Source organism: Mixophyes fleayi, chromosome 1 (assembly GCF_038048845.1).
Source record: "Mixophyes fleayi isolate aMixFle1 chromosome 1, aMixFle1.hap1, whole genome shotgun sequence".
NCBI lineage: Eukaryota > Metazoa > Chordata > Amphibia > Anura > Limnodynastidae > Mixophyes > Mixophyes fleayi.
In genome coordinates this window covers 39,410,548-39,435,985 of record NC_134402.1, presented here as the reverse complement: position 1 = coordinate 39,435,985, position 25,438 = coordinate 39,410,548, and the positions used below count along the sequence as shown (strand labels likewise).

The 25,438-nt window shown below is 42.2% G+C and overlaps 1 protein-coding gene across 7 annotated transcripts in view; it reads right to left on the bottom strand.

The window, feature by feature from the left end:
* Positions 1-10,378: 10,378 nt before the first annotated feature.
* JAKMIP1 (janus kinase and microtubule interacting protein 1) overlaps positions 10,379-25,438 on the bottom strand; it is a 122,767-nt gene continuing 107,707 nt past the window's right edge. For 4 of the 7 annotated variants that reach the window (XM_075194566.1, XM_075194616.1, XM_075194601.1 and 1 more), the window contains 6 exons: positions 22,710-22,790; positions 20,072-20,149; positions 18,947-19,150; positions 13,342-13,407; positions 12,678-12,722; positions 10,379-10,621 (listed from right to left, as the gene is read on the bottom strand). In XM_075194566.1, the coding sequence (XP_075050667.1) occupies positions 10,589-10,621; positions 12,678-12,722; positions 13,342-13,407; positions 18,947-19,150; positions 20,072-20,149; positions 22,710-22,790 (507 nt within the window). In that variant the 3' untranslated portion in view covers positions 10,379-10,588. Of the gene's footprint in view, positions 10,622-12,677; positions 12,754-13,341; positions 13,408-18,946; positions 19,151-20,071; positions 20,150-22,709; positions 22,791-25,438 lie in introns of all 7 variants that reach the window. The other 3 variants (XM_075194608.1, XM_075194609.1, XM_075194602.1) reach the window with 3 other exon arrangements.

Here is a 25,438-nt window from a genome sequence, read left to right as displayed (position 1 = left end):
CAGGGATACAGAAGTCACTACCCTACAGCTGATGTCACACAGGGATACAGAAGTCACTACCCTACAGCTGATGTCACACAGGGATACAGAAGTCACTACCCTACAGCTGATGTCACACAGGGCTACAGAAGTCACTACCCTACAGCTGATGTCACACAGGGCTACAGAAGTCACTACCCTACAGCTGATGTCACACAGGGCTACAGAAGTCACTACCCTACAGCTGATGTCACACAGGGCTACAGAAGTCACTACCCTACAGCCGATGTCACACAGGGCTACAGTTGTCACTACCCTACAGCTGATGTCACACAGGGATACAGAAGTCACGACCCTACAGCTGATGTCACACAGGGCTACAGAAGTCACTACCCTACAGCTGATGTCACACAGGGCTACAGAAGTCACTACCCTACAGCTGATGTCACACAGAGATACAGAAGTCACTACCCTACAGCAGATGTCACACAGGGCTACAGATGTCACTACCCTACAGCTCTTGTCACACAGGGATACAGATGTCACTACCCTACAGCCGATGTCATACAGGGACACAGATGTCACTACCCTACAGCTGATGTCACACAGAGATACAGAGGTCACTCCCTACAGCTGATGTCACACAGGGCTACAGAAGTCACTACCCTACAGCCGATGTCACACAGGGATACAGATGTCACTACCCTACAGCTGATGTCACACAGAGATACAGAGGTCACTCCCTACAGCTGATGTCACACAGGGATACAGAAGTCACTGACCTACAGCTGATGTCACACAGGGCTACAGATGTCACTACCCTACAGCTGATGTCACACAGAGATACAGAGGTCACTCCCTACAGCTGATGTCACACAGGGCTACAGAAGTCACTGACCTACAGCTGATGTCACACAGGGCTACAGAAGTCACTACCCTACAGCTGGTGTCACACAGAGATACAGAGGTCACTCCCTACAGCTGATGTCACACAGGGATACAGATGTCACTACCCTACAGCTGATGTCACACAGGGCTACGGATGTCACTACCCTAAAGCTGATGTCACACAGGGATACAGAAGTTACTACCCTACAGCTGATGTCACACAGGGCTACAGATGTCACTACCCTACAGCAGATGTCACACAGGGCTACAGATGTCACTACCCTACAGCAGATGTCACACAGGGCTACAGATGTCACTACCCTACAGCCGATGTCACACAGGGATACAGAAGTCACTACCCTACAGCTGATGTCACACAGGGCTACAGATGTCACACAGGGCTACAGATGTCACTACCCTACAGCTGATGTCACACAGGGATACAGATGTCACTACCCTACAGCCGATGTCACACAGAGATACAGAAGTCACTACCCTACAGCTGATGTCACACAGGGATACAGAAGTTACTACCCTACAGCTGATGTCACACAGGGCTACAGAGGTCACTACCCTACAGCAGATGTCACACAGGGCTACAGATGTCACTACCCTACAGCAGATGTCACACAGGGCTACAGATGTCACTACCCTACAGCAGATGTCACACAGGGCTACAGATGTCACTACCCTACAGCCGATGTCACACAGGGATACAGAAGTCACTACCCTACAGCTGATGTCACACAGGGATACAGATGTCACTACCCTACAGCCGATGTCACACAGAGATACAGAAGTCACTACCCTACAGCTGATGTCACACAGGGCTACAGAGGTCACTCCCTACAGCTGATGTCACATAGGGCTACAGAGGTCACTCCCTACAGCTGATGTCACACAGGGCTACAGAGGTCACTACCCTACAGCTGATGTCACACAGGGATACAGATGTCACTACCCTACAGCTGATGTCACACAGAGCTACAGATGTCCCTACCCTACAGCTGATGTCACACAGGGCTACAGATGTCACTACCCTACAGCTGATGTCACACAGGGCTACAGATGTCACTACCCTACAGCTGATGTCACACAGGGATACAGATGTCACTACCCTACAGCTGATGTCACACAGGGCTACAGAAGTCACTACCCTACAGCTGATGTCACACAGGGCTACAGTTGTCACTACCCTACAGCAGATGTCACACAGAGATACAGAGGTCACTCCCTACAGCTGATGTCACACAGGGATACAGATGTCCCTACCCTACAGCTGATGTCACACAGGGATACATATGTCACTACCCTACAGCCGATGTCACACAGGGCTACAGAAGTCACTACCCTACAGCCGATGTCACACAGGGATACAGAAGTCACTACCCTACAGCCGATGTCACACAGGGATACAGATGTCACTACCCTACAGCTGATGTCACACAGGGATACAGATGTCACTACCCTACAGCTGATGTCACACAGAGATACAGAGGTCACTCCCTACAGCTGATGTCACACAGAGATACAGATGTCACTACACTACAGCTGATGTCACACAGGGATACAGAAGTCACTGACCTACAGCTGATGTCACACAGAGCTACAGATGTCACTACCCTACAGCTGATGTCACACAGGGATACAGAGGTCACTACCCTACAGCAGATGTCACACAGAGATACAGAGGTCACTCCCTACAGCTGATGTCACACAGGGCTACAGAAGTAACTACCCTACAGCTGATGTCACACAGGGCTACGGATGTCACTACCCTAAAGCTGATGTCACACAGGGATACAGAGGTCACTCCCTACAGCTGATGTCACACAGGGATACAGATGTCACTACCCTACAGCAGATGTCATACAGAGATACAGAGGTCACTACCCTACAGCTGATGTCACACAGGGCTACAGAAGTAACTACCCTACAGCTGATGTCACACAGGGCTACGGATGTCACTACCCTAAAGCTGATGTCACACAGGGATACAGAGGTCACTCCCTACAGCTGATGTCACACAGGGATACAGATGTCACTACCCTACAGCAGATGTCACACAGAGATACAGAGGTCACTCCCTACAGCTGATGTCACACAGGGCTACAGAAGTAACTACCCTACAGCTGATGTCACACAGGGCTACGGATGTCACTACCCTAAAGCTGATGTCACACAGGGATACAGAGGTCACTCCCTACAGCTGATGTCACACAGGGCTACAGATGTCACTACCCTACAGCTGATGTCATACAGGTATACAGAGGTCACTACCCTACAGCTGATGTCACACAGGTATACAGAGGTCACTACCCTACAGCTGATCTGCTCTAATACACAAGGAGCTCCAGGATATGTTCAATGCCTATTTGGAATATATATTCACAAAAGAACACACACACAAAAAAAAACTATTGAATTAATGTTACCTACTAATAATATAATCATTAATGTCAAAACAGGTAAAAACAAATAAAAGCGCTTTTTTTTTTTCCCCACAAAATGCATTTATTAGGATATTTTTAATGTCTAGTGAACATAATTTTTTTTTTTACAGTGCTCCTGTTTGCAAACACATGTTATAGCATGCATACCAGACTGTCATCACTACTACTCAGGACTTAGACTAGCCCTGTAGCTGGGGTAAGAGGTACGGCCGAAAAATAAGTAACTTTGAGATGCCCAGAGCTGGATTCGGACGTGGCTGCGAGCGCTCAAGTTTGGCGCGTACCTACTGTACACTGACTATGGGCGAACGTCCCTTCCCCGCGCCCAGAAATCGTAGGCTGTAGTAAGTGTGCTTTACATACCTAGGTGCATTGAACGATGCTGCGTTTAGTTGTGTACGGCCCTATTCTGGGTATCCGCATAGTGATCTTGCGTCTGATACGCACACAATTGGCAGATACATACTTTGATGAGCCCATTGTCTTTAAGATTCTTGTGGGGTCCGGTTGCTATAGATACACATGGTCGTGTTTTGATGCTATCTTGTCCTTTTGTCTTTCAGTTTGTGATTGATATCTAAGAGCCCTTCTGTAGCAGCATACAGACGTGTTGTTTTTATTTGAATAAGCACAATGTAATCCATGTCACTTATTATGACAGGTACACATTCCCACGTTACATGGTATGCACACTTGTCAATGCAAATATTTTTCTTTGTCAATTCATAATGTAGGCACTTGCCATACTGGATTTTATAAAAGTGTTCATGTAGCTTTAAATTAGAGATGCTCACTGATCCCCGTGTTTTGGTTTTGGCTTTGGTTTCGGATCTGGATTACCTTCGGGTTTTGGTTTTGGTTTTGGCAAAACTACCCTTGTGGGGTTTGGTTTTGGATCTGCATTTTTTTTTTTATTTTTTAGAAAAATTTCTAAAATATGCTAAAATCACATAATATTGCTGTTTTTTTTGATCCTACATTATTATTAACCTCACTAATACTAATTTCAAGTAATTTACAGTCAGTTTTGACCATCTCCCAGGTGACATTATTATTTTCATACACTTTTGGACCAATTCTGCGGCGACCTGGCTGGATGGTAAGCGACAGAGCAATGACTCAAACACACGGCAGTTCCTACCTCATCTAGGACACATTATACACAGCAGTGGCAGAAAAGAAAAGTGGTGCAAGATGGAATTGTCCTTGGATCATGAAACCAGTTATGGTTCATTTAATCACTCCACCTGTTTCTTGGATAAGTGAGGTAATCCTACAGCTAATACATGGCAACGAGCGCTCCACCTGTTTCTTGGATAAGTGAGGTAATTCTACAGCTAATACATGGCAACGAGCGCTCCACCTGTTTCTTGGATAAGTGAGGTAATCCTACAGCTAATGCATGGCAACGATCGATTGCTCCATCTGTTTCTTGGACAAGTGAGGTAATTCTACAGGTAATACATGGCAACGAGCGCTGACCCCCCCGGGATGCGTGCTTTTATCAGACACACACCAATCCAGGGTGCCAGACAATGCACTAAAAAGAGCCATTGAAATTCCCAGCAAACCCAGTATGACCCTACACTTATTAGTGCAAATTAATAAAAAATAGCCTGCAAAGACTTGTAGATTAATAAAAATGACCAAAGCAGCTCTTCTATAAGGGTGTATATTAGACCCTACACTTATTAGTGCAAATTCAGAAAAATACAGTGCAATCACTGCTAGGCCCTCCCTAAACAAGCTAACAATGGCAGAAACACACATGAGTGCCAGGAAAAATTAATGGTGCAAGATGGAATTGTCCTTGGGAAGCCCGCCCATCTCTGCTTTAAATATAGGCCTCTACCCATTGACATGTACTACACGGGTACAAAGAACAACCCAACTTTATCCTAAATCCATGTTTTAATGCATGTGTGAAAGAGCCCAAGGTCACATTTGTTATTGGAATTTTTTTAATGTTTTAAATATTATTTTATAATACTTATCTTTGGACATTGTCCATTGATGGCACTGTAGTACTAAAAGCGCCAGCATGTCCAACCACTTAAAGGACTAAGCATGCTGGGACCTGTAGTGCACCACATACAAAATTAATATTTAATTATATATTTTACTTTATTACCCCACACCCACCACCTAGGGGACATCCCACAAATTATTTTTTTTGCGGCACTGATCTCTCTAGGGAACTCAGCCATGTGCTGACCGGCCCAGGTAGCGGGCATCGCTGCTATAGTGCCACCAGCCCTGTCTGGCATAGCCTAGAGCTGGTATTGGCAAGTTCAGAGGGCCCCCTTGCCTTTCTTTCTGGCTGCTTGTGTGTATCACCATCTTCAAGTGCTTTTATCCAACTTGGATATTATATGAGAAATTTACCAGCTTATGTAATATATTAAAGTTGCCCCCTGCAGCGATCTTACTCAGGGCCCCAAGGTCTGTCTCACAGGTAAGCTGGGATCGGTGGGGGTGTGAGCAGTTAGACCAATCAGAAGCTGTAATGGAGAATGTGGTTTCAGATTGGAAAACTCACCCCGGAAGATATTTTAAAGTGGTATTGAAGCTTTAAGGATACTAGAAGTCCTCTTGGATTTCCTATACCTGTATAAAATTATATAGTCACAAAACTCCTCAATGACTTGTAATAACCTATAAGCTACAGTACTCAAACATGTAGTGATTTCTGAGGCCATTTAGGTCAATTAAGAGCCAATTGGCCCTAAATACCTGCTCATGTGGATCTGCCAGACAGACAGAAAATGACATATGATGACACTGATATTATTATCATCAACCACTCTAATAGTGTTGAATAGGATTTTGAAGATTCCAATCAGCCAAATCTCAGCATGTATAGGCACCTAACTTGTATGTTACCATGTATGAGACTAAATTCCCTGGTGCAAAGGGGAAGCCACAACTCATGTATACAGCCAAAATTACTACTCGATAGAACCCACTTATGGTTATATCCTCTATATTCTGATAGTTGTTTTCCATTGAGACATAGACTGACACAGTTGGAAGTAAGTTTATTTTGCTATTATATTATTACTTTATTGTCTCTATTCCTGTAATTACAATTATATCATAATCTCTGCTGCCATCTAGTGTCTATTAACAGATTAAAAGGCATTTTATTTTGCTATTATTACCTTGATTGACAATTTGATTTGCAATTTATTGCTACTAACTGTCTTGTTGCCCTCTGTACAAAAATATGCATATATTAAAGTTTATTCCAACCCATCCACCTGTGAGCAGGAGATTTTAGCTGATATGCATCAATTGAGTTAGCAAAGATGATATTCAGGACTCTCACATTTTCCTCCCGTGCTCCTATTCCTTGAATTTCTTGGGAATTTACAAGAGCTTTTCCAGACTCCCAGGAGAACAGTGCAACCTCCTACACACTGCTTAATAACGTGATTCACAGCACACGTGCACGTACCCCTCCCCCCAGATTCGATAGGAGGATCTCCCCTCTCCTTCGACAAATTGTTGGTAAGCATGCATTAAGTACATAGAAGACTATGCTGCCGGTAGGCTTTCTGAACACCCTTTAGATGCTGTATTAAAACAAAGGACAAAATACAGTGCTGATACAAGTCCTGGGAGCGACCTAAGTGGCGCCCTCACCCCCATTGCTTCCTTGGCTCCTCAGCCTGTGGCTCTTGGCTGTGACATCATAGCCCAGCGCCACACTCCCAGTGTAACACTGACATGGAGGAGCAGCTGACGGCAGCTTCACATGTAATAAGTTGCCGGCTGATTCTCCTTCATGTCAATGGCCAATGCTATGCATGGGGCCTTCCGCAGGAGCATTAAAATTGCTGCATGAGTTTTAATGTTTTAAGCAGCCCCTGACCATTGGCGCACTAGGCAACCCCCACAGCTCTAGTAGGGCCAGCCCTGTATATGAGGAGTTATAGATTCAGCTACAAACATCCATTTTATATTACTCTCTACAAATACATACTTGCCAACTTTTCCTCCTTGGCTTCAGAGAGATCCCGGGGGAGGTGGGTGTGTGGCGGCCAAATCACATCATTTTGGCCTCGTCCCTAAACGATTGTCACAGGTTTGGCCAATTACAGCAGGGGGCAGGGCTAAGATGACAATATTTGGGCCATTAAGCCACGCCCACTGCCACTTACCTATTGTGGGGGCGAGAGCCAGGAGGTTGCCCTGCTCTCCCTGGAGCCCGGGAGGTATCTCAGAAAGTAGGGAGTTTCCCAGAATAGGCAACTATGCGTTAAAGAAAAGCAGCTAATGAATCTCTAGAGACTGAAGTGTATTTTACATTTCTGTCACCATTACTGAAGTCATGTTGTCTTACCTGTCAGTCTTTGATTAAATCTTGGTCTCCATGAAAATGGCCACCTCCATAGGCATGAATACATGGACATAGGACACAATTTCTGAACTGTGTCATCATGCCACAGATGGCGAAGCCAACCACGTCTTGTACTGGCTCAGCATCAGGGAGAATGCCAGACACTTCATGGAGTGAGGGAGATCACCCCTATTTCAGGGAGTCTCCCTGACATTCAGGGAGAGTTGGCAAGTATGCAAATGTACTGAATGACATTGTGAAAAGCACTGCCTTTCCACTTTATTACAGCAGGGGACAGCATATCACTGCATATCACCCAACGAGCATCACTAATTAATGCCTACTTTCTCTACAGACAAAGAGTAAAAGGAAAATCAATGAGTCCGTTCATTAAACTGCAGTAACATTTTTTACAGTAGTTGATCAATGATTAAATTTACCTTACATACAGCTCATTACCATATATGTGCAGCCCTGTCCATGTAAATACTTTGAAAAGACTGATTACGACATAGAATCCATTATAATATATCTTTAGGAATGTTTGCCAAGTCTGGAAGCACATTTTGCACTCACTGATATATCTGTCATTCATAGGTCCTCGGACATCACCCACTTCCAATCAATTTCGGAGAATACCCTGATGAAATGTGTGACCATTATTGATGACAATCACTTAAGTGGAGGGCTAACAAGGTGGAGGAGGAGGGGGGGGGGGGTGGAGAACAATTACCTCTCTGCCCAAACCGCTCTTGTCCTATTATGTGTGGGCCAGCAGGGACTGATGTGAGTTCTCTGTGCACCGCTGCGGAATTAGTGGCGCTATATAAATAAATAGTGATGATCTGTGCAACAGTCTACTCACAGATGGGATTCCAGCACAAGGGTTTATGAGGAGACAGAGCTCATACTGGACTACTCTCCAAGAGTGTCCGGGAGACTTTCGAATCTTGGGGAGTTCTTCCAGACACCTGGGAAACTAGGCCACCCTCCCGATTCCCTCATCACTTCGTTAGGAAGTGGGCGGGGTTTCGAGTCATCGCGGCCCCTCATCCTTCTGCACGATGATACAATTTGTGTCGTTGGGGGATGAGCCGCGTTGGTGCAAATCGCATTGTCACGCACCCTGCTCTTGAACCTTTCCCTCTGAATCTCTTGGAGGGGAGGTCCCCAATGCCGGTAAGTGTGACATAGGGCAGGAATGAGCGCCCTGGTTGCAGGTTCCTCAGGAGATTCCTTAACATAGTATCTTGTTATTGTAATTGTGTGTGTGTAAGTTATGCTGTACTATGGGCCATTCATATCTGCTTATCCACCGGGCCAAGAGTTGCCCGTATTCTGTTGGGTAATATCCAAACACTGCTTTGGTCTCGCTGTGCATCCCTATTTGTACAAGTCCAGTAGTGCACCTAGATTTCCACCAAGGTGCACAGATTTGCAGAGCTATTGTTGAGAAGGGGGGAGCGCAGCGGTGCTCCTAGTATTGCGGAGCAGAGCACAAACTATATTGGCTTCTGCAGAGCATTGTTATTGACATAGAGATAAAGGGATGGATAGCACATTATTGGGGGCGCACCTCGCTGTGCAGAGGGTGCACGGCCACGTCACAAAAGGTTCTAAACTTTGAGCCAACTTACAGCTGTCTGTCTTCAGGTTTCTTATACTGTGTAATGTGGGCCTCAGGGTGGCTCAGTGGTTAGCACTTCTGCCTCACAGCGCTGAGGTCTTCAGTTAAATTCCTGACCATGGCATTATCTGTGTGGAGTTTGTATGTTCTCCCTGTGTTTGTGTGGGTTTCCTCTGGGTGCTCCGGTTTCCTCCCACACTCCAAAAACATACTAATAGGTTAACTGGGTGCTATCAAAATTGACCCTAGTCTGTGTGTGTGTGTGTTAGGGAATTTAGACTGTAAGCTCCAATGGTGCAGAGACTGATGTGAGCGAGTTCTCTGTACAGCGCTGCGAAATCAGTGGCCCTATATAAATAAATGATGATGATGATGAATGTGACCCCTTTTCCACCTCCATGTAGCACTTCAGTGGAGATGCGCTCTTCTAGGCCCAGTCAGAACAAGGTAATACAACGCTTCACATGCACAACATTGTCACATGTAATAAAAAGATTTACAGGGTCCCCTCACTCTCATCATTGATGCTTCATTTTATTAAAGCAGTGGTATTGAGGTGGTAGGTATTAGAACTTTCATGTGACGTTTAGACTTTTGCACAGAGCGCCTCTGGAGCTCGCTGAGCCGTTTCCCAGGAGTGGAGAGAAGACGCGCATCTTAATGTGCGCTGTCAGGACCATCCAGGTAAAACTAATGCAGAGCACATCAAGTGCCCTTTGTGGATGAGGCCCATAGATTCCTCTACCAGGATCAGGACACAATGATGAAGACCCCAAATCACCAACTCACATTCTCACCCCCTACAATTCCCGGTCACGATTGGTGGGTCTGTCCCATTATATCTAAGGACTTGTATTTATATGATTTGTATAGTCCATGTTATTGCTATTATCTTATCATACAGATTACCATGACAGTCGCTCTGTGTGAATTCTGTAGAACTTAAAATGATAATAAATATTTCATTGTAGAGTCATTCCCAGCCAACCAGTGACGAAGACAACATCGTCCTTCCCTCAGAATGGTGTAGGGGATTCTAGTGCTGGACGTTCATACAGGTAACAAGTAAGAACACACAGTGCTCTCGTACATATTTAATGTTTTTTATTTACTGTCTTTTTATTCATTTTTATTAGAGTCTCTGAATAGCAGGACTGTTGCTGTACAACAAATTTAGTCCAGTTAAAAACTAAATAGTTACAAAAACGGATAATTTAAAGAGTCAGCTGGCAATTCAAGCCAGTCCCGTGATTAAAAAATAAGATGGAATCGGTGTCTGTTTTGGCAGTTGCAGAAGAATCAGATGTTTGTCCCATGTGCTCTTTTCAAACCCTGGAAAACAAGGAAGACGGTGTAAAGGGAAATGGTCACAGAATCATTTGTACAAGATGTTTATTCACTCTTTAGAAGACAAACCCAAAGCTCATAATAATACATTTTTACATTTTATTCTATTGCCCCTAAATTTTCTACAATTTAAGACACAGTTAAACAATTAGGAGCTCAGTTACAGGGTATACATCACCTATGAATGACATCACCGAGGCACAAGGCTTGTGCCTCACACCTCAGTCATATCACGAAGTTCTAGTGAATTGATAGGATGGCTCCACCCACAAAATGACAGTGCGCGCCCCTTTGTATGCGACGGGCAATTTTATATTCAAGTGAATGCATCGTTTTAGCTGCAAACTTTCTCCCCTGTCGAGGTACGATGCTAAGAACCAGGTCAGAGATAGCGAGTTCACTGATACTTGGGAGCAAATGTATGAAGCTGCAAGATTCCGGCGGGTTTGAAAAGTGGAGATGTTGCCTATAGCAACCAATCAGATTCTAGCTATCATATTGTAGAGTGTACTGAATAAATTATAACTAGAATCTGATTGGTTGCTATAGGCAACATCTCCACTTTTCAAACTCGCCGGAAACTCTCAGCTTGATACATTTACCCCTTGGTCTACTAAACAGAATCTTGCGATTTAACACAACATTGTTAGAAAAGGGAGAGAGTCTCAACACTAGGGGGAGACATAACAGCTAGACTATAGGGACCATTTGCTATGTACCAGTGTAACTATTGTTATTTTATGAGAACAAATACTTCTATGCTACACACATAAAGTGTTTTTCAGTTGTATGAAGATAAGTAGATTAAACCATGTACATACACCCACTGTATATGATCTTCGCTAAATAGACTTCAGTTCCTCATGCAGAAAGCATGAACAAAAAGACATTTAACTTCTGTGCCAGATTATGTAAGTGCAACCTTACATCTGAAACCCTCCAATGACCAATAATTACCGTTTTCTCATAGTAGTGCTTTCACCCTCAATCGTTTCTACTTCTTCCACCTCTCCCTGACTATCACAATGGGGGTGGGGGGCTGTGTATGATTTGAATGATACAGACATAACTGCCAACATAGTAACATCATTTCCAGGAACACTTAGCTACTAAGTCGGTCTGAACACATCACTGGAGATTCTATTTAAGCAGCACAATCCACATCGTGTTCAGTATACTAAATGTAATTTCTATTGAACTTTTTGCTGTTTACATGCTTATCTTCAGTAAATATTAGTTTATAAAGCCTATGATATAAGAAGAGAGGGACATAATTGCATCAAAAATGCAGAAAAAGAAAAATACTGCTGTGCAGGTTGCCTGTAGTGAAAAATAGGGACAATTACACTGACAAAAATTTCCAGAGACAAAACTTGAAAAGACTGTCCCTGTAAATTAGGGACAGTTGCCAATTTTACTGCATATCTTAGTGATCGCAGCCTTTAAATGACGTAGATGAAAGATATAATTGATGGTCTTTATTTGGAACCTGTGACAGCTATAGGGCCATCTCCATCATCTACACCACCGCCGGTTCCACGCAACACTTGTGCCTGAATGGGCAGCACGGTGGCTCAGTGGTTAGCACTCCTGCCTCACAGCACTGGGGTCATGAGTTCAATTCCTGACCATGGTCTTATCTGTGTGGAGTTTGTATGTTCTCCCCGTGTTTGCGTGGGTTTCCTCCAGGTGCTCCGGTTTCCTCCCACACTCCAAAAACATACAGGTAGGTTAATTGACTGCTGACAAAACTAGTGTGTGTGTGTTAGGGAACTTAAACTGTAAGTTTAAATGGGTCAGGGACTCATGTGAATGACAAATATTCTCTGTACAGCGCTGCAGAATTGTTGGCGCTATATAAAGTCAAGGGTGCCTCTCACTACCCATCGGATTATTAACCTCCACTGACTTAAAATTCTTCAGGTGCATTCAGGGGTCTGTTTAATGGTAAGAGGTTTTCATTTCATAACCTATTGCTAAGTCCATTGCAGATAAAAGAAGCACATCCATACAGTATCCATTCTACTTTATAAATACCAACCATGTTTGTTTGCTGGAATAGATCGTCAAGGCCACAGAATGAATGCTAGTGAGAAAAACAAAAAAAGGAACAAAAACTATAAAATAAGATCAAAACAAAACAGAAAGAAAGAAAAGAAAAAAGAAAATTGCTGTGAGAGGCGGAGAGTTAAATTGCATAGTATTAATAATGCATAATATTCCTACACAGACAAATCACTATCGCATTTTATATACGTCTCGTGCTCCTGCTTAGAAACACAACAACAGAGGATATCTATCTGCTTAACAAGTTCTGCTTCATAAATACATGTGATTTAGATGTCATATACAATTCTACAGTGTCACAAGCTGCATTTTATAGGGGAAGATTCACAATAGGGCACATAGCCAAGATATATGAGGAAATGTACAGTACCATGTTGGTACACTTTGCTATATATGTATTTATATCAAAATAAAATGATTATTGTAATATATTTATGTATATATCTATATTCCTCAGGCCTCGCCCATTACTACTGTTGCTAAGGCTTACTGATTCCCCTCTAGTTCTGCTCAGTGAATGTGGGGATTACTCAGTGCATCCTAATGGCCCCATTTACTGTACTACATATCAGCAGCCAGGGTACATAACAATCTGTCACTGAATGCACCCCCCATAGGGGTACATGAGACTTAATTACCTTTTCCTCTATTTCTTTGAGTTGCTGCTTTTGAAGTTCTATCCTATCTTCAAGTTCACGGATTCTCTAAGGAAGAAGAGGTAAAATACCAACATGATCCAGTTGTATCAAACAGTCAACGCACATTTTTTTTTTTTAGAAGTCTTCTACTAGGGTCAGAGCGCCTATTGTAGTCATTTAACAACACAGAGGACTTGTACAGGAGATTAAGTGGAAGGGGGCTAGAAAAAATGTAGCATTTAAATGTTATTGTTATCCCTTTTCAAACTGAAATTTCATCTAATCCCTCCCAAATAATAGTACTTTGGTTGGGGTCCCAAACCTGACACCCACACCTCCATCACTTGTCCATAGCAGAAGAGATTCTGCACAGCGGCTCTGAGCGGGTTAAATGTATCAAGCTGAGAGTTTCCAGCAGGTTTGAAAAGTGCAGATGTTGCCTATAGCAACCAATCAGATTCTAGTTATCATTTATTTAGTACATTCTACAAAATGACAGCTAGAATCTGATTGGTTGCTACAGGCAACATCTCTACTTTTCGGACTCGCCGGAAACTCTCAGCTTGATACATTTATCCCCTTAGTATTTAAATCACATAAACCCAGTACAGAGGGAGCAGAGCGTTGCTGAATGTGATCAGCAGACTTTCTGGATACACATAGATAGAGAAACTCTAACGCTAATAGTGTGGATCTCAGAGCAACTGCTCTGTTGGGACGGAATGTAAAATTCATATTTAAAAGTGTGAAAAACTGTTTAATAGCAACACAGAGTATTTCAGCAAAGCCAACTCCTGTGTGAGCATGGACAAGTCTGGACTGGGAGGGCCAGGTCAACACGTAGCCAATGCACGTTAACAAAAGCAGAGAGTAGTCATGTACTGGTCCTGTCTGACCGACGCAGATACTAACAAACTGAAGCAATATATTAAACGGAGACACATTTATGTTGATTGAAAAGGATTGCCCCCTTTCTCCCGCTTAGTTTCTCTCCCTCTCTCGCTGGATAAAAGGTATTAGGTGTGTAATGCTATTTGAGAACTGTCTCTTAAGTCATAATCCAATAACATTCCTAAACTGTGATAGACAGTGTGATGAGACTACATTCATTCCCTTACATACAAGACCTTGTTTTCATTTACTTGATTTAAATCAAACAGAGAATTTTGCTGGAAAGACTCAATTATACTACAATAGAGGCACACTATAAAACATGTCAAAATATAACCATCGTTTTTAATAGTAATTATGAAAATCATTGTAGATGTATTTAACTAGGGTCAGAGCATGTATTCTGTACCACTGGTTACACACATACATACTGGAGATAAAGGAGTAGGAGCCAATCAGAGCATTAGAATGTTAGCGGCACAGAGAATATTAGCTGTCCCAATTGTAAAGCGCTACGGAATTTGCTGGCGCTATATAAATAAATGCTGATGATGATGAATGTAGCCAATCAGAGCACTCAAATGTTAGCAGAACGGTGCAGTGATTTGTGAAACTGGTGTGGGAAGCAGCCAAGGTCGGTACTACATTTGGTGAACCTAGGTGGTTGTCTAGGATGCACCTAGGGCTAGATTTTCTAAACTGCGGCTTTGAAAAAGTGGAGATGTTGCCTATAGCAACCAATCAGATTCTAGCTGTCATTTATTTAGTGCATTCTACAAAATGACAGCTAGAATCTGATTGGTTGCCATAGGCACCATCTCCACTTTTTCAAACCCGCAGCTTAGTAAATATACCCCCTAATGTCTCTCATCCAGTGTTTTTAATGCCCCCACTTCTGACACGGAAGAGAAGCTGCTAAGTGCTGCTCCTCCACGTCTGTGATGGGCTCAGAGTGTGGCGCTTGGCTATGATGTCACAGCCTAGCGCCACACTCCCACTCTGAGGAGCCGAGAATCCCGCCCCCACCTCCCACCTGATAAGGTTAGAAGTAGCGGCAGTGGGTGTGGTCCTGAAAACACCACCTTTATATAAAACAAACTTCATACTGTATATCCGACTTTTTTATTTCAGCGGTGGTCATTATTCCTACTGCGAGACTGTTGACACTTAGTATAGCGACACAAAATGTCCGATTACTATAAGCCCAACATGAAAGAAATACAGACGGACCATAAAACACACAGAGAATGTTCTGACACACCTCATATAGATTCCGACTACAGAAAATGCAGGCAGCAGGGATTGCCGTCACTTAAAATGTCAACAGTGAGATTGTCGGTTTTAAGGGGGCAATGCCAGGACCTGCTGCCTGTATAATCTAATCTAAGGTTAGGGTTAGGCGGCGGGTCCTCGCATTGCCCCCTTAAAACCGGCAATCTGACTGTGACCATTTTAAGTGACTGTAATACCCACTGCTGGGATTTCCTGTAGTCGGAACTTATATGAGGCAGACCAGATATGTTCTCTGTGTGTTTTATGGTCAGTCTGTATTTCTTTCATATCGGGCTTATAGTGATCAGAATTTTTGGGTCACTATACTAAGTGTCAGCATTATTGCACTAGGAAAAACGTGCCCCACCCGTTTATTTTATTACACCCGGTTGGTTCAATAATGCAGCAACTCATGAATCAAACAAGACACTTAAGGATAAAATAGGGCCATTTTAATAAACAGACCAAAGGACTATTGTGCCCACCACAAGACTGGACTGTTTGGCCCTCGCTGCAGGCAAAAGTCTCCATTATCATGTGAGAGGCACATAGAACATTGGTTAAGTGGACATAGGGAAATTTGTCTGGTTATTTACAAACCACATTGGTGTGACAAAGGCATTTAAGGATGGGTCGGTAGGAACACAGTTCCTGTAGATAATAATGTGCAGGAATGTAGTTAAAACAAAGTGGACATGTTTAGGAAGTATTACATAGAACCCAGTTTGGGATTCCTCAAGTAGGAGACTAGTGAGAACTAGTAACACCGCCCAGCTGCATAGTGACTTTATGTGCTCAGTGATTGTGCATTACACCAATTACACGGACTGCAGAATGAGCACAGACTAAGCTGATTACCATGTCTGTATTACCATACGGAAGTTGTAGGTATATAATCTGTCAGGTGGAATTCAGTCTCATTTTATAGATGCAGCAACGGATGCGAGGAACATGGTAAGAAACATAAATAGTCATTCATCAGTGATTTAATAGTTCTCATAGAACTTTAGTTTTTATATTTATAGTTAAATGCCTTTAACCGGTTTCTTCTAATACAAATGTGTAATAATAATTATCATATAATTATTTATTATACCTGCTGGTGCTTAGATTTATCCAGAGGACACATTCTGCTGTTAGACTACAATGAAGTTCCAGTAACAGTGCTCAGTAATCTGCCAGTACAGCCATATGTGTGAGACATCGGCAGTACTGTCAGAGAGACATTGTGCTGTAATGATTTCACTGAATCTATCGGGAAGGTTCTCACGTCCTGTTCAATGCAGTACATGAGCAGGTCTCGTACTTCCTAGAAGAAACTATCTTTGCATTGATTCTTTTCAGGTTTATATTGAAATATAATTAATCCTTGGAACATAGATTGTATTGTTTTTAAATTATTCACCCGCTTTGCATTTTTAAACAGGGTTTGTGTTCTATGCCTTTAAGCAACAGCTTTGTGGGGGATCTTACTAGTAATATAATATACAAAAATAATGTGCCCTCTACTGTAAATTCAAATGGATATCAAAAGTCACCTTGGAATTCTGTGATCTAAATAAGGGCTCTTAGACTACAGCTTCTATGTGGTCTCAGAATGCATCTAATATCCATATAACTTACAGTAGAGAGTGCACTATGCCATATATTATCCAATATTCATGTAGTGGTGACAATTGTAAGCTCTCTGAGCATGGCCCACTCTCTTCATGTCTTCTTGCCCGTTCCTACCTCATTCACCAATGTATTATGCCTCTTGCATGTTCCGTGATACGCTTTATGTTTGTTCTGTATCCTGCCTATTACATGTTATGTACTATGCTTATTTATTGTTACTGCATTTATACTTCTAGAAAGTCCTGTACATTGTTTTTGCTTTGTTCTGTATTTTGTTTGCTGGACCTCTAGGTTTTATGTGCAATTTCCACACTGCAGAATTTTGTGATACCTTTATCAATAATAATAATAATAATAATAATAATAATAATAATAATAATAATAATATGTAGAGCTGTCTAATATGGGAAAGTAATAAACAATCAGTAATACAAGAGGAATAGAAGTTCCAGCAGGTACAAGTTTACATGATTGTTAACGAAAATGATTACAATGGTTACATTGATGATATGGTGATTGGTGATAACCACATATTCAATGCTTTACAGGCATTAAAGATCAAAGTTTAGGGTTTGGCACCATACTGTAATTCTTGGCTCCGTGAGCCTCGTCCATCTGACAAACCAAGAGGCAGCGGGAGGTCGGGTTAGTTGCTATCACAGTGTAAATGACACAACATCCGTCCTTGCTTTGTGCAGTCCATGTGAAGTTAAGGTGACAATACTGATTATCAGCGTTCCATGATGGAATACACCGGTGCACTCACCTCATACACCCGGTACTTGTTACAGTCACACACTGCAGGCAGACAGCTGTAACTCAGTGTTGTGTTGTATTACAGTACAATGACATTTCAGTAAGTGACTGTTACACCCTGAGGGCCTCATTCATCTTCGGATGTAAGTGCACTTGCGTGAAATATCTCGGCACATGCGCCAAAACAGGACTTACGCCAATTAACGCAATTACATGCAATTCATGTCCGCATGCAAATGACATTTACGACTGCCTATGACGTGAAGGCCAGAACGTGATGGGAATTGGCGGACGGACGTAGGTACTGTACAGTAAGAGCTGTCGAGGGCGCCCTAATGCAGATGTGGCTGATTTTAGTTCAGGGTATCTCTTAAGTACGTGTTTTTTAGCCAACTAATAGTGATGACTACACGTATGCATGCCACTATATAGCACAGAACATGTGTCTGCAAGTAATAGAAACTATAAAAATGTATTTTATGTACAGTATGCATTAAGAACACCCTGATTTATGTATTTAATATAAAAAAAAAATATGTTTTTAAAAACACTTTTTTTTTTTATATATGATTATAGTATTAAGAGTTGTTAATTTATTTGGAAGAGTTGTTTTTTTTTTGGCATGCATCCTGATGGGACTTTTTATTGCACATATGCATGTGTGTATCCTGTGTTCTGTCTGTCTACATGTGGCAGGTAAGGTATAACCAAAGCGTACTTGCAATGGAAACGTATCTTGAGATCCGCTAGAATCTGAATACAGGCCTACGTGCCTACAAGTTACCAGCATTTTCTTTTAATTTTTTTTTTAAACGCTAGTTGCATTCAAGTTACAACCGACTACGAACCAGGCACTGAGACTATATACTATGACACCACTAGGGGGCAGATATCAAGATGTTGAGGAGCCATTCTTTGGTTGTTCTATAACTCACACAAGTTTTAACAGTATTATGTACAATAAATTACTAACATTGGACAATGCCCATTCTACCTTCAGGAATGATAACCATTATGCTCTGTCTGAGTAACGCTACTATTACTGCTGTGATTATTACTATGTTTGTACCTGTTGTGCCTGGTGCAGGAGCTCCATACGCTCGTGCAGGATCTGGCTGTCAAACTCCCGGCTTTGTCGCAGGATCTGCCGTCGTAGCTTGTCCACAGCTGCCCGCAAGTCTTCCCTCTGCGTCTCATTCAGGCATTCACTGACTCTCCTCCCGGGCTCATGCTGTAAGGCGTTATAGAGCGTGGCCTCCAGCTCCTGGATTTTCTAGCACAAGTCCCACCATTCACCAGCAGTTATGTGTTCAAGAGATAGAAACACGGATAGGAGCCAATAAGAATACAGCAATAGAACTCTAATACACAGCTGAGGAAACCACACAACGTGCAAGGACAACTGCCTGTCAAAGTGTCACACTAAAGCAGTGGATCCCAAACTTTCTCAGTTCGAGGCACCCTTAGGGTCTCCATAGTTTTTTCAAGGCACCCCTTAAGCCAAAAAAGTTTTAAGTAGTCTCCTGCCTTGCTTACCAGTGGCCCTGGTGGCAGCACCAATGTGAGATCGCTATGGCACCCCCGGGAGCCGTGGTGCACAGTTTGGGAACCACTGCACTAAAGGATTTGTACGTCCTATAGTTTCTATTTTCCGTTTCATGGTGAATGTGGCTCCTGGGAATCACATCACTAGTGTCAGCAATACCTAAGGTGTTATAGAAGGTGGTACAATACAGAGCGGGCGGAGCCTAGCTATATAGTATGTGTGATAATAACTGTCCAATAGGGATTTTACGCCGATTGTATTATCATTGTTAGATTTTTCCAAACTTAATAACAGGCACGCTTTAAATCTGCTAACGACTTATTTGAGATAAAGGAGGTAAATGTCTGTATCTGCCACTTTGAGACTGTACACAATGAAGAGATATTTGTGATTTTATCCTAAAAAAATAATTGGCAAAGCAATTTGCATGAAGTGTAGCTTAATTTTGCGTTTATTTTTATGCAAATGCTAATTTGTTTTCACAAAATCTACTAGACATTTGTTTTCAAAGTTATGTGTTCAACAGGATTACATATGTACAAGAATATTGTAAAATACAACTGATCAGAAGCCCAACTAAACTAACATTAATCCAATTTTATCAGTGCATTACATCTAAATGTAATCAGGTTCATGCTATGTGCCTACCATATGTGCTTGATCAAGAGCTTGCTTCCGGTAGTCCAGTTCTTCTTCTAAGTAGCCTTTCTGTTTGCTGAATAATTCCTAAGAATGAAAAAAGAGGAGTAATTAGTAAGGGCTGGGGGCAAGGTTAAATCCATATAGGAACCTAGGGCCACATGTGGCTCCTCAGGCCTTTCACACACGGATCCAAGATCCTTCCTGCTGTATTGTCTGATTTGTTTTAGCTTGTAACACTTATTTAAAATTCATGCTGATATGTTATTACAGATAGGTGCCTCTTTCGTTGATTAAATGTAGTGTTTAAATTATTACTGAGATTAAGGATAGCGTGCTGCCCTATTGAAGGTTAGAGCATACTTGCCAACTCTCCCGGAATGTCTGGGAGACTCCCGGATTCCGGGTGGGTATCCCAGACTCCCAGGAGAGTATGGCAGCCTCTCACTAGGAAGTGGGCAGAATTCGGTCCAAAATGCCGCGAAACTCAGGGAATCGCTGCATTTTGCCCCACCCCCGCTGTAAAATGACACGTTTGCGTCATTATGTCACAGGGGACGCGTGCAAAATAATGCGATTTTTAGAGCCCCACCCCCTGCACGCCGCCCGGCAGATGCCAACTAGAAGAAGTTGGCAAGTATGGTTGCCTAGCACTGATCTGGAAGATATTGTCCTACAGGGGTAATAATTATTTAGCTGTAACCGGGTGTATTGTTAAATGAACAACATATCATGTAACAAATGCATGAATCCCGCAAAACAAAAAATAAGACAATTGTTTTGCTCCATTTCCATCCCAGGTAAATGTTCCAAAAACAATTGGAAAATGTATCTGGATATCCTAAACAAAATCCTAAATAACTTCCCCAACCAACAAAGCTCCACGACTTATTCACCCCCAACAAGACCCTTTTTATCTATCCTGCAGGTTGCCAAATCTATAGAACTTTGAAAATGAGCAGAGATTGCACAAGTTGTTGAGATGCTGCTGATTGGACAAGTTGTGGTATGTCATAGTTCATCCAATCAGCAGAGTCTTGTCAACCTGCACAACTCTTTACTGTTGCTTTCAAAACTCTCCAAATGCAGCAGTTTGTTTTTGTACTTGGGTGGACAGAGATTTTGGAGGAAAATGTCTTAAGGAGACTCTCCTTTAATATTTCTAAATGTGCATATGATTCATAGTGAACCAACACTGAAGAATACTGTTGTGTTTTGTAATATTAAAGGGTTTTTCCACTTTAAATATGAATTTTAATAAATCCCATCCTTTCCTAATAGTATTTTGCTTTGCTTCCCCCACCTTTTCGATATTTAGCAGGATTATTTTTACATGTTTTCCGCATATTTTTAAAGCTAATAAATGTGCTTTGACATTTACAACATACTGGCCAGCTCTCCCTGAATGTCAGGGAGACTCCCTGAAATAGGGGTGATCTCCCTCACTCCCTGAAGAGTCTGGCATTCTCCCTGATGCTGAGCCAGTTGAAGACATGGTTGGCTTCGCCATCTGTGGCATGATGACACAGTTCAGCTGTCCTATGTCCATCTATTGATGCCTATGGAGGTGGCCATTTTCATGGAGACCAAGATTTAATCAAAGACTGACAGGTAAGACAACATGACTTCAGTAATGAAGACAGAAATGTAAAATACACTTCAGTCTCTAGAGATTCATTAGCTGCTTTTCTTTAACGCATAGTTGCCTACTCTCCTGGAATGTCCGGAAGACTCCCACATTTCAGGGCAACCTCCCGGTTGTCTCCCCTGCAATAGATAAGTGGCGGAGGGTGGGGCTTAATGATGCAAATATCGTGTCATCTTACAGCAGGGGACGGGGCTAAGTGGCCAAAATTGTGACAATCATTTAGGGGGTGGGGCCAAAATGATGCGATTCATCAAGCCCCACCCCCGCATGACCACCTCCCCCGGAATCTCCCTGAAGCCAAAGAGGAAAAGTTGGCAAGTATGAATTACAGTCTAAAATATAATGCAAGTGACTCGACTTCCTGATACAGACCTCCTGACATGAGTTCTCTTTACTTTACAGAACTTTAAACCCCTTTAATAATGAGACCTATAAATGTATGGTAAACATGTCATTTTTATTTTACATTTCTATAGTTATCTTAAAAACTGATCCACCAGGGCAATGCTATCTCACACAATGTTCAGGGTGTTTCTGTGGGTGAAGGATGAGATTAGATGCTGCATAAAGTCCATATAAAAATACCAAGATAAATGCCTGTTCAATATAACAGGGAACATGTCAGTAGACAGTTATCAATGCACTGATTCAACTGAGATTAAAGCATTGTCTGATGCACATTTGTACTCCCCTTTTATTAAACTGAACTAGTTCCCAAACCCCACCAAAGTTCTGCTTGTTAAACAGTCAGAAAACTAGAGGAAACTTTGGGGCTGTCTTTGTTTACAATAGTATAATTGTTAGTTGGCATCTGTGTTTTGCACCAAATAAAAACTTCCAGGATTGGATTAAAATCGAGACCTTTGCAAGCATTCATTAAGGACATCATAAAAGATGAAGAGAGTTAGATAATGCTAAGCAGTGAAAGGGTGAGAAGAATAATGAGTCAATGGAGAGAGTTTGGCAGGAATGGAAAATATTTACGAAAGCTCCACTTACTGGCAGTCTTACCTTCTCATTTTCCACATCGATCATTTTCTGTGTGAGGGCGGCTTCTGTAACCTCAATCTGCTTTAACCACTGCAATCAAACACAAATAATACACCCGACCGATAATTCAAACCAGAGCTTGATTGAGATTTACAGATACAAGTTTAACGTTTTGGGGATATTTTATACATTTTCTGTTCTGAGTTACAAAGATATACAGGTTATATATCTCACCCATAAATTTCTCCTGAATTACTGCTGCTTATGGGGTGTCAGATGGATCAACTGGTATATCAGGAAAGTCTCTGGTGGGCCACATTGTCTGAGGGCTCTGTCAGCTACACTACTCCAATTGACTTTCTCTTTAACTCTGCTTTGAATCTACAGTCATGGCCAGAAGTTTTGAGAATGACACAAATATTATTTTTCACAAAGTCTGTTGCCTTAGTTTTTATGATGCCAATTTGCATATACTCCACAATGTCATGAAGAGTGATCAGATGAATTGCAATTAATTTCAAAGTCCCTCTTTGCCATGACAATGAACTTTATCCCCAAAACAACATTTCCACTGCATTTCAGCCCTGCCACAAAGGGACCAGCTGATATCAGGTCAGTGATTCTCTGGTTAACACAGTTGTTGACAAGGACAAGGCTGGAGATCACTCTGTCATACTGATTGAGTTGGAATAACAGACTGGAAGCTTTAAAAGAAGGGTGGTGCTTGAAATCATTGTTTTTTCTCTGTTAACCATGGTTAACTGCAAGGAAACACGTGCAGTCATCATTGCATTGCACAAAAAGGGCTTCACAGGCAAGGATATTGCTGCTAGTAAGATTGCATCTAAATCAACCATTTATCGGATCATTATGAACTTAAAAGGAGAGAGGTTCAATAGTTGTGAAGAAGTCTTCATGGCGCCCAAGAATGTCCAGCAAGTGCCAGGACATCTCCTAAAGTTGATTCAGCTGCGGGATCGGGCAAAACCAGTGCAGAGCTTGCTCAAGAATGGCAGCAGGCAGGTGTGAGTGCATCTGCACGCACAGTGAGGCGAAGACTTTTGGAGGATGGCCTGATGTAAAGTAGGCCAGCAAAACATCAGGGACAGACTGATATTCTGCAGAAGGTACAGGGATTGGACTGCTGAGGACTGGAGTAAAGTCATTTTCTGTGATGAATCCTCTTTCAGATTGTTTGGGGCATCTGGAAACGTTTGTCCTGAGAAGGAAAGGTGAGCGTTACCATCAGTCCTGTGTCATGCCAACAGTAAAGCATCCTGAGACCATTCATGTGTGGGGTTGCTTCTCAGCCAAGGGAGTGGGCTCACTCACAATTTTGCCTAAGAACACAGCCATGAATAAAGAATGGTACCAAAACATCCTCCAAGAGCAACTTCTCCCAACCATCCAAGAACAGTTTGGTGATGCACAATGCCTTTTCCAGCATGATGGAGCACCTTGTCATAACGCAAAAGTGATAACTAAGTGGCTTGGGGATCAAAACATCGAAATTTTGGGTCCATGGCCAGGAAACTCCCCAGACCTTAGTCCCATTGAGAACTTGTGGTCAATCCTAAAGAGGCGGGTGGACAAACAAAAATCCACAAATTTTGACAAACTCCAAGCAATGATTAGACGAGAATGGGCGGCCATCAGTCAGTATGTGGCCCAGAAGTTGATTGACAGCCTGCCAGGGCGAATTGCAGAGGTCTTCAAAAAGAAGGGTCAACACTGAAAATATTGACTCTTTGCATAAACTTAATGTAATTATCAATAAAAGCCTTTGGCACTTATGAAATGCTTGTAATCTTACAATGGAAGGAGAGTGAAGTGATTGGAGGGCGATTATAGGAAATATGAAGACATTTATTTACTTTTGGTGGAGTTTTGAACTACAATAAGAAGTTAGCAGAAGAAACACAAGATTGCAGCACAGTAATAATATGAGCTTTCACACCAGTTGTCTGATCATTGTGAGAAGGTAAGAGCTAATGATCCCCATGTCTGAGGCAACAACTTATACAACTAACAAATGTCTAATAGTGAATTGTTGACTATAAAATACAGCTACAGACACATAAAGCTTGATTATAACTATAGAGTGGATTATTTTTTAGGAATTTCCTACATTTTGCTGCTCCTAAATCTCACTACCTGAGCCAGCAGCCTAGTTTTAGATCCCTAATCATAGGGTTTATATAGATATTTTCTCTCTGATATGTGTAGAATGGTTCTACGTGATGCCTTTGTTTTATAAACAAGTGTACATGGCTCCCATGTAACCTGAAATTTGCTTGAGCAATAAAATCCACCCCTAATAAGTTAAAACAATTATATAAACATATTCTCAGTTGTCCTGTTATTTGGGTGCATTAGAATTATGGGAAATAAACATTGTTAGTTAAAGATTTAGGGTGGGAAAAAGAGGAATATAATAGAGATGCAGTACATGGACGCTCTATGTATGCAGGTGCAGTATAATCCCTCAAAAACCCATTCCACACCTCTACCAACAACCCAGCAGAAGTACTCTGTGACTACTGAGTATTCCCATGTTCATAGAGCTTCTATCAACCCCAGTTATAGGGTGATGGCAGCAACGCTATCACTCTCCTCCACTAAACCCTGGCCAAGGATATCCTTGCAGAACAGGAAATGGAACACAATCAGCCTGCTCTGTGATTGGCTGATAGCATTCAGCGTTCCTCTTCTCTGTAGAAACAGAGCCGCTATCAGTG